The 18,966-nt window shown below is 42.6% G+C and overlaps 1 protein-coding gene across 1 annotated transcript in view; it reads left to right on the top strand.

Moving 5' to 3' along the window:
* Window positions 1–8,326: 8,326 nt before the first annotated feature.
* KL (klotho) overlaps window positions 8,327–18,966 on the top strand; it is a 50,412-nt gene continuing 39,772 nt past the window's right edge. Inside the window, exon 1 of the mRNA XM_009907069.2 lies at window positions 8,327–9,079. Coding sequence (XP_009905371.2) covers window positions 8,327–9,079 — 753 coding nt within the window. The remainder of the gene's footprint in view (window positions 9,080–18,966) is intronic.

Here is an 18,966-nt window from a genome sequence, read left to right as displayed (position 1 = left end):
ATAGTTGGACTTGATATTATAGGTCCTTTCCAACCTTAATGATTCTATGATTCTAGATAGACTGGATCTAAACCCTAAGAGGTGCATACCTATGAAAATCCCAGTTTCTGGTCTCCAATGCAGTATAAAAAGGAGCACACACTGTTTTTGCTTCTCTTTTAATTTCTATTTGTGATACCCTGCTGTCATTTTGAAACCAATTTCATTCAGTCTCCACAGGATGGCTAGAAACCTTGAATCTTGTGGCTCAGACTAGAGCTGACAGCACTCTAGAGAAGTGTATGTTGACTTTTCATATACAGTCATCCTATCTCTTTAGCTCAGGCACAGCTGAAGCATTTCCCTTCACTTTTCAAATTCCTACTATTTTTAAACTTCTGGCAAAATGCCACATCTTCTAAGAAAGAAAGACCCAGAAGCATTTAAATAAAGAAATAAAAAGCACTGCTATTAAAAAAAAAAAAAAAAAAAGCCACACAAAAATGCAAGGCTGAGTTTTAAGTACATAAAATTTGAAAGCTTTTATGCAGTAAAAGGGAATATCCTGCAAAACTACTTCTATCATCATATCTTTAGAACATTTTCTGTAGGTAAATGGATAAGAATTGCTCCTGTTAAGATCATACAGTGAGACAAATTAATACTTGCTAAATCTGTATTCCAGTAAGCAGTTGGATGACACCTCAGTCCACATATTTATTTGTTGTTGGTTTCAGCTCATGCCAATATTGATCTCCTTTACTGCAAAGCAAAGACTGTCTCACCAGGAAATAGGAATGGTTTTGAGAACTATTATAGTGTGTTAATTCTTGATAAGATTTTTCTGCCGAAGTGACTCTTCTGCAGTTAAGTGTTGTGTCATTTAAAACCAAACTGAGTTGAAACTTTGGGAACTAGTTGTTCAAATTACACTGCATTGTGCTACTGCACTACTAAATGCACAGGCAATACTGACTGCTCTGCTCTGGTGAGACCTCACCTGGAGTACTGCATCCATGTCTGGAGCCCTCAATATAGGAAGGACTTGGACCTGATGGAGTAGGTCCAGGGGAGGGCCACAAAAATGATCAGGGGGTCAGAGCACCTCTGCTAGTAAGACAGGCTGGGGGAGCTGGGGTTGTTCAGCCTGGAGATGAGGAGGCTCCAAGGAGACTTAATAATGACCTGAAGGGGGCCTACAAGAAGGATGGAGAGACATTGTGAACAAAGGCCTGCAGTGATAGGGTGAGGGGCAATGGCTTCAGACTAGAGAAGAGCAGATTTAGATTGGATGTTAAGAACAGGTTCTTTGCCATGAGGATGATGAAACACTGCAATAGGTTGCCCTGAGGAGGTGGTTTAGGCCCCATTGCTGGAGATAATCAAAGTGATGCTCAACAGGGCTCTGGGCAGCCTGATCTAGTTGAGTATGCCCTTGATTACTGCAGAGAGGGTTGGACTAGATGACCTTTGGAGGTCTCTTCCAACCCAGACCATTCTATGATTCTAACCAACACATTTATTGCCAAAAGGGTAAGTATGCACAGTTAGGTTCTGCCTCTTCAAATGTGATTGAGGATTTGAACCAGACAAGGCTAAGATAAAGCATGCGGCAACAATCCAGTCTTGAAAAGTAGACCTTTCTAGTAAAAAGAAAAATAGCTGCCTGTAGTCCCTGGCACATCTGCATGGGAGCTGATTGAACAGAGGGCTCACTTCAGCTGCCCACATAGAGGTGACATGACTTTTGTCTAGGTACCCCACTTGTCTTCCACTTGATACTCTGAAACAACCCATCTCCTGTAGGTCCTGTGTTATGCCTATCAGTTCTGAGTGGATGATATGGTGACTATGGCATGACACAATTCTAGTCAAATGACACCATCTACCTTACTGTGGGGATCCAAATGTGGGAGATCTATGTCCTCCTTTTATGGCACTTAGCAGTCAAACAGGATATTCTCATATGTTCTGAATTGCCCAGTTTAGGCTGGGTGTTAGGAAGAAATTCTTCACAGAAAGGGAGATTGGCCATGGGAATGGGCTGCCCAGGGAGGTGGTGGAGTCGTCATCCCTGAAAGTCTTTAAAGTAAGACTGGATGAGGCACTTAGTTCCATGGTTTAGTTGCTTAGATGGTGGTGGGTGATAGGTTGGACTTGATGATCTTGAAGGTCTTTTCCAGCCTGGTTAATTCTGTGATTCCAGCAACTCCATGTCCTTCTTGTGGTAAGGGCCCCAAAACTGAACACAGTGTTTGAGATGCAGCCTCACCAGTGTCAAGTACATGCACACAATCACTTCCCTACTGCTGGCCACACTCTTCCTGACACAGGACAGGATGCTGTTGGCCTTCTTGGCCACACGGCTACACTACTGGTTCATGTTCAGCCAGCTGTCAGTTGGCACCCCCAGGTCCTTTTCTGACTGGCAGCTTTCCAGCCACTCTTCTCCAAGCCTGTAGTGTCACATGGGGTTCTTGTGATTCAAGCGAAGCACTTGGCCTTGTTAAACCTCATACAATTGACCTTGGCACATCAATCCAGCCTGTCCAGATCCCTCTGCAGAGTCATTCTACCTTCAAGCAGATCAACACTCCCACCCAATTCAGTGTCATCTGCAAACTTACTGAGGGTGCACTCAATCCTCTCATCCAGATCATTGATAAAGATATCAAATAGAAGTTGCCCCAATACTTAGCCCTGGGGAACACCACTTGTGACCAGCTGCAAATTGGATTTAACTCCATTTAGCACCACTCTATGGGCTCAAGCTATCCATCCAGTTTTTTACCCAGAAAAGATTGCACTTGTCCAAGCCATGAACCACCTTCTCTAGGACAGTGCTGTGGGAGACAGTGTCCAGGCTTTACTAAAGTTCAGGTAGACAACATTCACAGATAACACCTGTGTATCATCTAAATTGCTAAATCTATTTCACTCCTGTGAGTGATATGGTCCCTCCATTTTTCAAGATTTTCTACTCTAAATGTATCAAAACTCATTAGGCAACTCTTTTTGGTCTGTAACTTCCCTGGACACCCACTTTCACTTGTCCACACAGACTCATCAGGGTCTGGGGAGACAGGCCAATTTTTTCAACCAGAATTGGTTCCTGCCTAAAACAGATTTGAAGCCTGTGGTTCATGAGTGGTATGACTGGAACTGGCAAGGAGAAGTCTTCTGTCCAATACTCCTGATTCTTTGTCATATCTAGACCCTTCTCGCCAAACAAGGCCATGTCCCATGCCCAGTGGAGGAAGAGTGAGGCTGTATCCACCTCTTCACTATTTCCCTTCTCAGGAGAGAGGCAAATTCTTTTCTTTTCTGTATTTACCCATCCTTTCTTACACTAATTCCAAAGACCCTTTTGAAAAGAGGGAGATCACCTACAAGCTCATCTCATCATCTGGATAATGGGGAAGCGTTTGTGGCCTCCCAGAAATAAGAAATGGAATTTCCAAGGTGTGATTTCCAATGAACGATCATTCCAACATGGTGTTTCACCTTTTTTCCCATTCCCATCACATTCTATGATTCAGGGTTTGAAACAGGTTTCCTGGTTCCCTTAAAGAAGGGTTTTCAAGACTGGGAAGGCTTTGCAGCACCTGGCATCCTGGTCTGAGCATGCATTTAGATACTACATGTTCCCTCCCAAGTTACAATGGGATTGTCATCCTTGCCCCCTGTGAGTAAAATACAAATGTCTGGGCTTGCCTTGAATTTGCTCTTTGTCACCCTCAAAAGCAAGAAGGGACAAAGGATTTGGAATTCCACTTTTCCGACAAGGGGATATTCAAGATTTGCCCAGTTCTGGAGACACAGTTACAAAATGATAAAGAGAAAATGACTGGAGTTTAGGTTTCACACTAGACCCTAGCACAGAATAAATGTCAGTAATTCAGAGTCCTTTATGGGATAAAAATAATTTGTCATACTTGAAACAGGAGATGATTAAACACCCCAGGATCCAAAAAGAGGCATTTCACGTTTTCTACCATCTTTTCCAACTGCAAGAAACAAGTTAATAATTATAGGAATGATTTAGTACTTATGGCTTGAATAGAAGAGGATCTGACATCTTCCCAAGCATTCTTAAGCACTACACTAATTCACTACACCAGCAGGAATATTTTGGATCTGACAACACCATATTTCTACTTTCAATACAGTCAGTTACTAGATGTCTTTAAAGTCATTCTGCATATACAGTGAATGCATGTAACTAGTGTGATCAAGAGAGAAAGAAGGAATAAGTATGTAAGACTGCTTTTTCTCTTTCAAGAAAATTGCACTTGCAACTTCGTCTCTGAGAAAATTGAGGAAGAGCTTATTTTGCCAGGTAGGCTGTGATGTTCTGGTGGGGATAAACATGGTAGACCTAGATGCTGTTGCACAGCTTTCCCCTGGGAATAGCAATTCACAAGCAAGTGGAAGGAAAATTTCACAGCTTAGTAGTTTGCATTTGGCAGATAAAAGCAGTAATATTGTTATGCTGTGATGGCAGCAGTAGGGAAAACACTCAAGTCTAATTCAGGTGGTGTCTCCAACTGGTAGCAAGTACTTTTGTGTCTTGAGACGAAATGCTGAGAAAGAAAAGCTATTACACAAGGCTGCTTTCAACTGACTGAGTACTTGTGTATGTTTGAAAATAAACCTGTGATCAAAGAAGGGGCATTAAACCAGAAGATGGCAGTTTTAGGCACTGAGACCACTAGTTCTACTAGTGCAGAGCATGGAAGCTATCAGTGTAAGGCTGCTAGCTCTTTTGTGGAGAGTAAAGGGTTTGCTGCATTGAAGCCAGTGCATGATACAGCCTCAAGGAAATCTGTTAAACCAAAGCAGTAATAGAGTTACTTTACCTAAAATTATGCATCTCAGAAGATTCAGCTTCTTGGGGATAGAAACAGGAAAACTCAACCAGAACACCATCAAATTCAATTGCATGCACTGGCTGCATAGCCAGCAAAGAAAATCTCAGCACAGCCTGAACAAAAATGTTCAGTAAACACCAATACAAAGAGGCTGAAAGCTAAATCCTGATCTGCCAGCCTGGGCCTGAGTTGGAATGGTGCTTGCTCAGCAACACAGACACAATGCAACCCTGCTTTGAACTCAAGGAGCAGTGAAAGAAACCTGCATGTCTGCAAGTGACTAGCTGACCTTTCTGCATGGTTAATATTGCACAGAGTTTGTTAGACTGTTAGGGAAAAAATGGCTCAGAGTAGTGGGTCATTGTGCTGTCCTAAAACATTAAAGCAAGCTTTCTCTGTAAGAAAAACAAAGCAAAAGCCCAAACCAAAAGCAAACCCACAAACCCAAAACAAACAAGCAAAAAACCAACTAACCAAAAAAAACTCCAAACATCAAAACAAAACCGCCCCAAGCAGCTAGAGGCCACAGTGCATATTTTCTTGTATTTACACAAAAAATAAAATTCTTTCATCTGACAGACATACAGGTGAAGTGACAACTTTGTGCCATCAACTTATGGCCACATTTCATCCCTGAAAAATGGGCTGCTTGCTTCAGGAATAACTAATGTGGACTTCTGTTAGACTGGAGTGATTCCTCAATTTTTGTCTCAAGTTGCTGCACAGGTCACTGACAGACACCATCACTGTCACCACGGAGCTAATTTCAACTAGGCAACCAGGTTTCCTGTTCTTCAGCTGCAGGACTAGACACTTCCTGTTTCCTGAATTTGGAGCCACTTATGAGAAATCAGGACTAATTTCTCGGAGGCACAGGGGATTGGAGACCCCTGAAGACTCCCCCATTGATGGTACTGAGCATGCACAGCACCACCGGGTATTGGGTGTGGCAAAACTGTTCTGTCATATGCTAAGTGGTTGCATGAATATACAACCAGGTGACCAGATAAAAAGGGGAGAGACCACCCACTTCAGGCTGAACATTACCCCACCCCACCTCCCCACTGAACTGGATGAGGAACTGGCCTTTGGAATTCTGGAAGTCCATGTTGGAGGTAGCTATTGCACCTGAACTTTTCTTTTCTTCCTCTCTCTCTTTTCCCTCTCTCCTTTGCATTTGCATACTTGTTGGTGGGCAAATGAAGTTACTTGATGCTTGTCTCTGTTTTGAGTCTAAATTCTGTTCCCAAGAACACATGACCCTGGCTGGCCAGAGGGAGACAGCTTCCTGTACTGTTTTTGGAACACACAGAAGTTGACAAAGATCTCAGCGAGGCTGACTTACACTAATACCATGAGGTCATTTCTTTAGCTGTTGAGAGGCTCTGAAAGGAATAAACTTCTAATGAAGGAGCTTCAGCTAAGTGCCTACTTGCTGGTGCTAGGTATAAATAGGACTGATCTAGGCTTTAGTTAATAATTAGCAAAGGAAAAGAGAATGTATCAAAAGATATCCTAAAATTTGTGTTCCCAGATACACAATGAAGGGTTTTTTTTCTTAAAATGTCAGCAATAGGCTTAGCATCATAAAAACTCTGGTTTAGGCTGAGGTATTTCTGAGGCATGTCTCTACATTCAAAATACTTTGGCAGTGAGTTCCAGTGAAGGCATTACATTTCCACTGAAATCAGGTCAGTAGCTGAGCATAGTTCTTCCCTCCTTGCACAGGGACAAATGCAGCAACTTCTCTGTGCTCTTAACTAATCTTCAGCTTTTCTAAGTAACTACCAGGTGATGCTAACACCTTTTTCTATTGCTTCATCTTGGTTGCTGAGGCTGATGTTGTCATTTACTTATACTGTAACAAAATTTCAGCAGCTTGTTAGACTATATGGGAAACACTCCTGGCAGCTAATGATGAGCTCTGGTTCTGGGCTTGCCACCCTGATGTTATCACTTCTCCCCTTAGGGAAGCAGTGTTAATGGTCCCCATGGCTGTGTACAGGTTTTAAAGCAGGAATTAATTAATTACCACCAATGGATGACTAACTATGATCCTGTCTGTTACGTCTTTGGTCTCTTCTTTCAAACATCCCAAAACAGCCCCTGAAATTGAACTGAATGAGTGCAGAAAAGGTGGAAGTTCTAGAAATAGGCACAGCAATTGCCCTGCCTACACTCTGGGAGGTGTGAAAGCCCCTCCTTGTCAGATCACAACTGGCATTTAAATTCATTGACTCGTTGTTAGATATTAGTTGTAATTTCCCCCCAAGAGTACTTATTTTCCATAAACCAGCCAAACCAACCAACCAAAAAAGAACCCCCACCTCCAACTATGTTAATGCCTTAATTCTGTACTTAAACAACAACTTTATCTTTTGGGAACATCTCCCTGTCCTTAACAGCCTGCCTAGTAGGTGTGTTTTATTCTTAGATGTCCCAACCTGGTGATAAGAGTCCACACAACTGAACAGCGTGTTTTTGCAATGTATCGAGGTGGTTTTCACTCACAGCTCTGGCTGTATTTTCCTGTCCGAAGAAGACGCTGTCAGCAGCCCCAGACCTGGCTTTAAAGGGAGGTCCATGCATCAGACCTACCCAGTCCGTTAAGAAGTCTGACTCAGTACTTGAACTTAGCTCTGTTTGTTTCCTCCCCATAAAGATCTGTGAGGCATTTCTAACTGGAATTTATTTTGCTAAACAACCAAATACACCAACCTCCTACTCCAGAAATTGTTATTACTGGGAGGTGGCAGCCCATGAATTGTTGGGGGAGAGGGAGTGGGAGCTAAGCGTACGATGTCCTTGGAAAATGTGTTTAATTACCGTTACGTGAGCGTTCGCATCTGTGATGTCTCTAGCCAAGGTAGCATGAAGGAAATTCTGGGTGAAGGAAAAGTCTTTTTTGTTCCATGCCTTCCCCCTTCTCTGCAGATTGCACCCCCCCCACCCCGGGCTCCCCGACGGCGGCACTGCAGTGCGGAGGATGGGGTTAGGGTGGTGGAGTGGCCAGGAAGGGGGTTACACGCAGCTTCTCAGAGGGAACCACCGTCGAGTCTCTCCGAGGGCTCCTCAGAAATGCCATTGCGGGAAAGGGTACAGGGCAGCTCGAGGGTCTCGCCTGCGAGGAGGCACTGGAAGCCACAGCGACGTGCGGAGCAGAGATCTCCGCCCTAAGTGGCCGTGAGGGTGGCAGAGGTGAGCCCTAAAGAGAGACAGGGCCCATCTTTCCCCCAGGAGCTCTTGCCCCGCTGCCGCGCTCTCTTCGCCTCCCGTCGCGTCTCGCCCCATGGATCTCGCCCCCAGAGGCAGCTCTCCCCGAGGGAGTCGGGTGGTAAGGATGCAGACGGCAGCTCCGAGGTAATTATTAATAGCCGTGCCCACCGGGGCGGGAGGGTGGAGAGGCGAGGTGACATAAAAGGGGGCGGCGGTAGGTTGAGAGAAGGGAGCCGCCGTCGCGGAGCCCCGCCGAGAGCATGTCGCCTCTTGCACCGCTCCTGCCTCTGCCGCTGCTGCTGCTGTTGCTTGGGCGGCCGCTACTCGGGGCGCCAGGGCAGGGCGCGGGCACCTGGTCCCGCTTCGCCCGGCTGCCGTACCCGCAGGACCAGCTCTTCCTTCACGATACCTTCCCCGACGGCTTCCTCTGGGGAGCGGGCAGCGCCGCCTACCAGACGGAGGGCGGCTGGCACCAGGACGGCAAAGGCGCCTCCGTCTGGGACACCTTCGCCCACCGCCCGGCCACGCCACCGGGGTCCGCCCCGCCGGGGCCGGCGGGTGGCGACGTGGCCAGCGACAGCTACAACAACATCTTCCGCGACGTCGAGGGGCTGCAGCGCCTGGGGGTCTCCCACTACCGCTTCTCATTGTCCTGGTCGCGGCTGCTGCCTAACGGCACGGTGCCCCTCAACCCTGCCGGGCTGGCCCACTACCACCGGCTTCTGCGCCACCTGCGAGAGCTGGGCATTGAGCCCGTTGTTACCCTCTACCACTGGGACCTTCCACAGAGCCTGCAGGACACCTTTGGTGGCTGGGCCAGCCCTGTCCTGCCCCAGCTCTTCCATGACTATGCTGAGCTCTGCTTCCGCCATTTTGGGGGGCAGGTGCGCTACTGGTTGACCATGGACAACCCCTACGTGGTGGCTTGGCATGGCTACAGCACGGGGCGGCTGCCACCCAGCGTGCAGGGAGGCCCACACCTTGGATACCGGGCAGCCCACCACCTGCTCCAGGTAAATGGTGGGTGGCAGGAAAGGGCCCTGGTGGCTCCTCAGCCCCAGGGTTATGCCAAGGGTGGGGAGGCTGCCCTCGGCCCACCCCATTGGCAGACCTCCCCCTTGTTTGATGGCTGGACTAGAAACCAAATGGATGTGCCCAACAGTGCAAGCGGCTGATTGTGGGTTGAAAGTGCAAAGCTTATAGATGGGAGGCAGGAACTTTGAGAGAGTATGGGGGTTTTGGGGAAGAAAGACCCTCTGTTCCCAGCTAGTTTAGTGAGTGGCATAAATAGTTTGCTATATTTATTTTTTATGCAGTATATCTGTGTATGATGTAATGCTAGCTGAAAGTGAACATTGTGGATTCTCAGGGAGAATTAGGCAAAACGCTAAATAATCCTTCAGTGGAGAAAGGGCTCAGCCTAATTGGAATGGTGTGGCTGTTAAGGCATGGCCTGTTGAGAATTAATACACATTCATGAACTCTGCTAACATCCATCTGCTCAGTGTACACTTAGCAGCAGGACTTCTATCGTAGTAAGTATTCTACACTGGATGTGAACACCAACATTGTTATTGTATGATAGAGGTGAGCATATCCCTTATTCAACTTTTTGTCACTTTCCAGCATTAGTTTTGCATTGTTTGGTGCTACAAATAAAGCAGGAGAAAATGTGGGTAAAATTTTAGATTAAATTTCTTTTCCTGAAGCATTTAAACTCTTCATTTACTGTGTTGGAATGTACTTGACCATGTTTCATGGTTAAGCATATCCCACATCACCACAGTTAGCTGTCACAGACCCTCATAATCTCAAGTGTATTCTTGTTGTCGTAAAAGCCCTATGTAGAAAGAAGATGCTTTTTTGTTTAACAACTGAGAAACTAAGGCAGTGACTTGCCTACACCATGGAAAAGGTGTGACTGAGTGAGGGAAGTCTACCAATACCATGGTAACAGTTTTGTCCTAGTGACTGCCAGGCAGGGTTTTCACAACTGCTGGACATTTCTTTTTACACAACAGTGTAAGGCAGCAATTTGTCATTTTCCCCGTGTTTCATGAGTGTGAAACTGAAACACAGATGCAAAGTGTCCACTGATTGTTAGTGCCCTTTTGTCAGCTTGTGATCTTTTCACAGCATTGGTCAGTTATATTATGCTTTCAGCTCTTCTGCAAGTCAGATCCCAAAATCTCAAACCACTTACAAAAAAAAGAAAGGAGATGCACTTTATTGCATCCCCGACTCGTTCAGGTCAAAGCCTTCAGTAGAGGCAAAGAGAGCCTAGCTCTTTGGGATGGAGAAGTGAACAGCTTTAACACCAAGACCTCCCTTTTCCTTCTTACATCTCTGTACCTTGTTGATAGTGGACCTTTCATTTTGCAAGCAATGCAGCAGGAAGCTAGAGTACAGCTTCTTTGATGGCACAGCCTGATATCCATAGAGAAAATGTATGTGATCATGTATAGCACGTCTGGGAAGGAGTGAGTTACATTTCTGTGTGTAAATTAACTTGTTCTCTTACATAATTTTTGAATGATTGAATTTGCAGCTTGGATCTCAGCTTGTTCTTCAGTGCATGTCTGTTTCTTGAGTATAGTTTTGTAGGAGAATTTGGTAAGTTGTTCTCAGGAGCACAGACAGCCTTGATTTGGATCAGGAGTTGGTGCAGTTTCACTACATAGCTTGGAGGATGTGTGCAGCACCAGACAGTGCTTCTGGGAGGTACAGCCCTCATAGCTGTAGCAGAAAAGATGTGGTTTTATAATCCTCACCCCACAAAAAACCCCCACAACCAACCAACAACAAAAACCCTTCTCAGCTGCATTATGCTGCTTACATCTTACATTATCCAAAAAGTCTTATCCCGGGTTTCTTTCTAATCCTTTTCTGTTCTCAGTAGCATTCTTCTCTATTTCCTTATTTTATTATTTTATTTTTTTTTACTTTTCCAGAGAAATTGAGCTTGCAGAACATGTTTTGTTTGTTTAAAAAGAAAGATAAAATATGTTGTCATAAGAGTTTGATTCTTAACAAATGAGCAGACTAACTCTTAATATGTATGGGTTTTGACAATATGCAGTTTTAAGCGTCTTCTGTCTGCATTTGTTCAAACCAAAGACCCTCATAAGTGGAAAGCCAAACAGCTAGTGGAAGCTGATGTAGTAATTTATTTTCCTGGATGCTAATTACATTAAAAAGTGGAATAACTTCCTTTAAGTTTTTTAAAAAATTCAACAGATATGAATGTGGATTTTGAGCTCTGTCCTTCCATCTGAGTTATTTATTGTCTGAATAAATAATCAAATGCGAATTTGATTCAGTTCAGGCTGTTCAGTTCGGGGCTGGTGAAAACAGGGCAATGAAGTTTGATCTGAGTAACGATGTTTAAATTGAGTTTGAATGGATTTAATCAGAATGTACCAATGTTTTTAATTACCTTTCATTTTTCTGAACTTCCACAAGTGAGTCATAACAGATGCTAACAGATCATAACAGATGACCTTTGCAGGTCCCTTCTGACCCAGACTGTTCTATGCTTCTATGATTTTAAGTGGGCAAAATAAGAGACACCTCTTATAAAAAAGAGCAAATAAAAATAGTGTAAACAAACTTGTAAGAGAAAGCTTTTCATGGTTTGTTATTGAGAGATGTTGATCAGCAGTTGGTGAAGAGTTCACCTTTTATACGCTGTTTTCACTGACACTTGTTGCTTTTGATATGTCTAAGCCCTTCAAACATTATAAGAATTGGAGGAAACTGTACATGGTTATTCACAGAATAAATCAAATGGATCAAGTACAGTTCATGAAAGTTGGCATCCTCTCAAGCCAGTGGCCAGGAGACATAATGCCACCAATCTGTCACATATGATGCATCTCTTTCTCCAGATAGGAGCTGAGAGAGGGCATTGTATTATGTTCTGGGTTTTGCAAATGCATTTTTTTTGTTACAAATTCACAGTATGTGGTCTGAGTTGAGCGTAGTTGGATTTACTTGATATAAACAGCATTTGCAGAAACAGAAGAACACGCTTCCCCCGAGAAGGGAGTGGAATTACTGCCCGGAAACCAGTCACGTAGCAACAGACTGATTTCTATTCCAAAACTCTTTCCAAAACAAAAGGTAAGTACTTCTTTTGTGACCTTCAGCACTAAACCTAATAAAGTATAAGTAATTGCAGCGTAGGAGAATGGTCTTTTCTCATTGCATATTGTTTCCTTCAAAATTCAGACAACCTTCATACATTCACTCAGTGTCATAGTTGGGAACACATACCAAATTTTTAGGAGGAAAAAAAAAAAAGAGGAAATCATTCTAAGTAATAGATTTTGGTGGTATGGTGGTTTGTTTTGGTTGGTGTCTTGTTTTGGTTGGGTTTTCATGTTTTGGTTTGGGTTTGTTTGTTTTTTTTGTGGTTTGGTGGTGTGTGGTGGTGGTGTTCAGTTTTGGTTTTTTCCTTTCCTGTTCTTGGTTTCTTAAGACTTAATTCAAAGAAGAACATGATTCCGTTTCTGGTTTAGGGTATCAGTTGTGCAGTATATGTAAAGAATTTACTGGATTTATTGCAGTAGCAATTATTTTAATCAATAATTATTTGAATCAGGTATCTTTCAAATGTCAGAAATGACAAAAGAAGCGCAGTCAAACCATTGAGGAAATTCAGATCTGATGTTGCAGTTTTGTGTGCCAGCAGCTATGGATGATTATATTACGTTTACAGATTATATTAAAAGGTGTAGTGTACCTTTTCCAAGGTTTAATCATCAAAAGAAAAAAGGAAATTGAGTTTAATTTTTAATTGTGATGAACAGAGGTGTTTAGGTTTCAAGGATGCTTGTTTTATTAAAATTATTTTTTCCCCCTTGCCATTGTTACCCGATACATTTATGTATTTGCAAAAGGAATGTGATTTTCAAATATTCTACTGTCACAAAACCAAAGTGGCTTGTTATCTTTACAGAGTACTTTGATCTTTAATTATAGAACTACCAGAACTATGTGGAGAGTAAGGTGTTACCATGGAAAAGTAAGAGTGGACCTTCCTCAGGTGTAAGGTGTTTATAATATGAAAAGCTTTTTAGCAATTATTGGAAATCTTATTAAAACCCAGAAGGTAGGACTTGGAAAGACTACACTGACTGAAGTGAGATGGAAGCATAATTTATGTGTTCTTTGTGTGGAGGAGCACCAGGTTGAGCCTATAGGTGTGTTAAGTTCCATCTCAGCTCTTTTGCTGTTCACTATGAGGATGGGGATTTCTTGAGGATTTTAGTACTTGTGGGTTTTATAGCTGTGTGTCTCAGTGTATAATTCTGCAGGCAGCCTCAGATCTGTGTTTTCATATGTAATTTTAAGTACCACATGCCTGATTCTTAATTGATGCAGTAGCTGTTGCTGGAATGATCTTTCTGGTTTGTGTCCAAGGTAATCTAGTCTGCTTTCTTTTTAAACAGCATGCTTTTCATTTAGGATCAAAGTTTTTGTTTCACATGTTGGGCAGGGCTTTGATCAGTGCCAGAGAGATAATGACTACTGTCCAACTGCAGTTTGATGCAGGTAAGGACATTTAGGAAAGCAACATAAAATTTCAAATCTCATAAAGTCTCCCTGGGTACATAAGTGTAAAGGTGTCAGCTCCTTGATACACTTTCATTTTGCATTAAGAAAACCTCATAAAGTATGAGACATTCTTGCTGTTCCCCTTTATCCCCTTTCCTCAAGCAGAAGATATCCTGTATTTGTTGTAGTTTTGGGGGCTCTGAAGTGAACTTTGTGGAAGGACTTGTGTTACTGTGCATTCCTTCCAATGACAACCTTCTCCAGTTTCCATTGCATCTTGTTTCTAAGGAAATTTTCCAATACCTGGTGGTTGATGGGCGTAATTCCTACCCGTGCTTAAGGATATTGTTGGTACCTGGAAAATAAAACCTAGCTTCTATTTTTGCAGAGTGAAATGTATATTTTGGTTTAAGATAGTTCAGCTCTTTTTTTAGTGCCTACCTTTCCCTTTTGTCTGAAAGCAAGGAGCTCTGAGAGCTTTTTCCATGATAAGTCATGTAGAAACCTCTACTCTGCAACCACCATCAGATTGAGAGTGTCATCTGTGAGGAAGAAATGTTACAGAATCATAGAATTGTGAGGGTTGGAAGTGACCTCAAGGATCATCTAGTTCCAACCCCTCTGCCATGGGCAGGGACACCCCACACTAGAGCAGGTTGCTCAGAGCCACATCCAGCCTGGCCTTAAAAACCTCCAGGGATGGGGCCTCCACCACCTCCCTGGGCAACCTGAGTGTCGGGCAACCCGGGTGTCTCACCACCCTCATGGGGAAGAATTTCTTCCTAACATCCAATCTGAATCTACCCATTTCTATTTTTGCTCCCTGTTCTGTGATAGTAGAGAAAGGTTTTTCACTCACCACATGCCTACGTTTTAGAAGGTCAAATTCTGATCTCTCTTTCTTTGGTAGAAATTAAATCAGAATGGGACTCCAGCGGTTCCTTGGGTAATTACCTTAGCTTCATTCCTCACATTTATTAACTCCTCCTTTGAATACCAGCATCTCTTCCCAATCTGCTATGGGGAACAAAACATTCCCCCCACCTATTGTTCAGTATTTCTTCATCTAGATAGAAGCAGTGAACATATCTATACAGCTGGTAGTACTGTTGGCGAGCAGTAACCATTGGGGCAGTGAATAGAGAGCAGTGGTGTGGGCATTTGGAGACGTTTTGTTTTAATTATTTTTGGTGACTGATACATAACCTTCTTACATTGGGAGAAACAGGAAAGGACAGGCACGTGCAGGCTCTGTAATTTGCTTAGCTCCAGTTTGAAGTCTTGTGGTTTTTCAGTTAGAAATTGGTATAGTATGAGGGCTGTTTGCTAATCCTTGCAACTGAGTGCATGATTTGTGTCTTTGATTGTTGCTGATGAGCAGTTAAATTGCTGAACTTAATATGAAGGTGCAAGGCTGATCTTGGCAAAGTTTTAAAAACACCAAGAAGTGAGCAATCAAAGGAACCTGCTTGCACAGACTTGTAAGTAAAGAAATCTACACAAGGAAATTTTTTTTTTTCTTGCTTTCCATAATGGTAAAAGTAAAGAGGAGGAAATGAAGAAATGCTTCTGAAGAAGTAGGGGAGGTGGCCTCCATATACAATGATGTCAGGTTGTGGAAATTATAGGAGGCGTGTTGCCTGTTTTAAGTACTAAAAAATTACTCGTGCTTGAGTATTTGCCCTCTAAAGTATATAGAAGAGTGTCACAGGTAAAACGGTGAGTGCTGATTTTACATTAAATCAGAGGAATGAAGCAGAAGAATAAGGTCATAGACAACATTTCATAATGTTTAGGAAATTACTGAAATGAAGATTGGACAGATCTCTGAGGGACAAGGTGACCCATGGAATATGACCATGAATAAAACATGAAATGAAAGACTTCTGGAGGAAGAACTGAATTGCTTTACTTGAGAGAAAATATGCCAGCAGAAAGAGAAGGTGAGTTGTCCTATGAGACTGGAGCCTTGGCTAAAATGGGATGAGTAGGAAACAAATGATACCAAGGAAGAGAAGGAATTAGGTTCATGCCAATGCTCTCTGTAAATACACCTCAACATAAATGTCAATGGCAAGGAGAAAATTTAGAGCTAAAGGACCATATGCATATACATGAAAGGATAAAAGTTCAGTATTGATGTCATTAGTTTGACTCTTAGAAGACCCTTATAGGAAAGAGCTTCTGGAATGGCCTTTCAGTGTTTGTGGTAGAAACAAATATTTTAAGATAGCTTAGAGCATGAGAAAAGAGACTTTTGATGCATTTTGTGGCAGTGGAGGTGACAGTACTTGTGAATTCATAACAGAATGATAGATGGCCCCATTTCAACTGTGTGAACATAGCTCAATCGAAAAAAAGAAAATACAACCTATATTGAGAGTAAACTGTTTGTTTAGGATATCAATGATGGCAATTTTTAGCTTCAAATTGGCAGCTTCAACTCTACTTTGAGAGCATAAAATGTTCATAAGAAGCCTGGCTGGTTAAGTTTGTGGTACATGTCCCTGCAGATTTAGCAGGGAGAGTCCTTCTAGATGCACACTGGAGTAAGGCAAAGCAATTTCAGATTCTCTGGACACACTGAGGCACATTTGTGTTGCTTCATTTTATGTTTGAGAAGAGCTAGCATTTTGTGTTACGGAGAACTGCAGAAATTTAATGTTCATCTTTGTTTTTAATTCTGAAGAAACCCCCCTCAATATCCTAAATTATCTACTGAAATCTTTACAGATGCTGTTTACAACAGCTGATATAGGATCAAGGGACCAAGTCTGTGAATGGTTCCAGTGCCACCAGGCAGGTGGGACTGTGTGACTTCTGTGTGGTGGTAAGCACACAGGCTTTTGCTCATCCTAGAATGTGGCCATCCTGGCCATCCAGAGAGTGCTGTGAGACACCCTGCAGCATGCTTTTCAGCCAGAGGGTGAGCTGACAGGGAACCATACACATTTCTAGTGGTCTGACACGTGATAATTTTGTTACTTGCACTTTAGGTCTCACATTAACAGCTGAGCTTTTACTTCTGTTTTAATCAACTTAGCGCACTGCCAAAGACAACTGAATGGCTTAAAATTGGCCAGGAGAGATTATACTGTGGAAATACTTGCTTATTTTGTGAGTCCAAAAGTTAACCCAGGAGTCCTTTTGTAGGTTAATCAGTTTAATGCCCTTAGTAAAGGCTAGAAAATGTTGGCACCATTTGGATGGTGCTTTACAAGCCATTTGCTTTACAATTGGGAGGGTAGTAGCATCTGGGTTTTTTGATCCTGCTTCAAGATAAGACATCAAAGGGTCAGGTGGGAAAGGGGGACAGACTTGTAGCTCTTGGTTGCACATTCTTGTGAGGGTTCACTCTGATTTTCCAATGGCTTTTCTCAGTCAGCTTTTTCCTTGTTCTTTTGAGTATGTAATAGCTACACTGGATCAGTTGTTTTTCAGAGCTGAGGGGGCAAAGTTTACTCAATTTGTTTATTTAACTTTCATAATTTTAAGAAATAATCTCAGTACTGTATCCACTGTACTGAGTACTGTATCCAGTTCTGGGCTCCCCAGTTCAAGAAAGAAACTGCTTGAGAGGGTACAGCAGTGGGCTACAAAGATGATGGGAGACTAGAACATCTGTCTTATGAAGAAAGGCTGAGGGACTTGAAGCTTTTTAGTCTAGGGAAGAGTAAACTGAGTGGGGATCTTATTAATGCTTATAAATACTTAAAGGCTGGGTGTCAGGAGGATGGAGCCAGTCTTTTTTTTTGGTGGTGCTCACTGACAGGACAAGAGGTAACGGGTACAAACTTGAGCACAAGAAGTTCCGTCTAAACATGAAGAGGAACTTCTTTGAGTGTAGTGGAGCACTGCCTAGAGAAGTGGTGGAGACTCCACCTTAGGAGTCATTTGAAACCCTCTTGGATGCAGTCTTGTGCAACCTGCTCTAGGTGAATGTGCTCTGGTAGGGGGGGGTTGGACTAGATAGTCTCCAAATGTCCCTTCCAACCCCTATCATTCTGTGATTTTGCTTCAGAATATATTCAGTAATTCTGACCTCAGGTTTGAAATGAAAATTCAACTGTCTCCAGTCTGTACAGCGATGAAATGCATTTTGTAATACACTTAATTCTTAATTTCTTTTGCTGTCATAATACATTGTTAACTTTACTATAAGTAGTGTTGACAGAGTGAGGAGCCACCAAAACAGAATGGCCTTCACCAGGAGGCAAAATCTAGGCCAGAAAGAGTTGTAACAAAACATGCGGTGATAGAAATGAGGAGTACTAGGAAAACAGACAATGCATGAGGAGATGGTGAGATGTGAGGGTGGTTGACCATGAATGGGAATGATGGAGTTTGGTTTGTGGGACCACACTGCATTTTTGTGTGTATATTTAGCACTGAAAGTTAAACTCAACATGAAATGCCATGATATAAAGTCTCCCAAAGATGAGTCATTCTCTGGTTCTTTGTTATTTATAAATGTCACATGAACTTTTTTGCAAAAGCTGACTGGGGATTTAATGAAATCACAAACCCTGCTTCACTATGAGGAGCCTAATTCAAAGAGTCTGAATGGCTTATTGCTGTCCTTACACTGCCACCGGCACTGAGAGCGAGAGGAACAGTGACTAGCCTGTACAAGAAAAGAGGGATGCTGCATTGTCTGCGTTTCTCAAAGGATCTTAAGGTTAAAAAAAAAAAAAAAAAAAGTGAAAATTGAATTTTCCATAAAGCTTTTTTTGAGAATCCTGTCACCTTCAAGCAGTAAAGTAAATTAGCAAGCTGAACAGATGTATTCCTCTTAGCTTGAAGAAAATGTACATTCCCATATTCAAGTAGCACTTCTGCTGTGTTAAGACCTTGGAAACACTGAAGGAGCTCTTGAATTCAGTTTCTCATCCTACTTCCCTTCCCAGCCATGAGCATTCATCTTGCTTTGAATGAAAAGAGAATATTGAGGTGGACCACAGCAGGGCAAGGAGCAGAGCTGCAGGAATATGATTCAGCTGGAGGTTTGCATCTTAATATGCTTGGTAGTGTGAAAAATAATGCCTCTTTTTCTTTGTAGTCTACTGTGATTACAACCCCCTGTCACACCAGATAGCTTTTTCTCATATTCCAAATAACCTCCTGTTTTCAGAGTAATATAATGTAATTAGAGCAACTCAGAAAGGTCTAAAACCTGTGAAACTGGAATTTGCTGATTCATTGAAATCAAACTATTTGACAGAGAGTCTTCAGTTTCCCAGAAAAAGGTGAGAAATAGGGGAAATAAAAAGCTGTCATTTTACTTTTACTTTGCTGTGGAAATTCTTGGTTTTTCCATTTTTATGTGATACTGAAAAAATTA

This window comes from Dryobates pubescens, chromosome 10, assembly GCF_014839835.1.
Source record: "Dryobates pubescens isolate bDryPub1 chromosome 10, bDryPub1.pri, whole genome shotgun sequence".
In the NCBI taxonomy this organism is placed as follows: domain Eukaryota; kingdom Metazoa; phylum Chordata; class Aves; order Piciformes; family Picidae; genus Dryobates; species Dryobates pubescens.
This window is presented reverse-complemented; position numbering and strand designations above follow the sequence as displayed.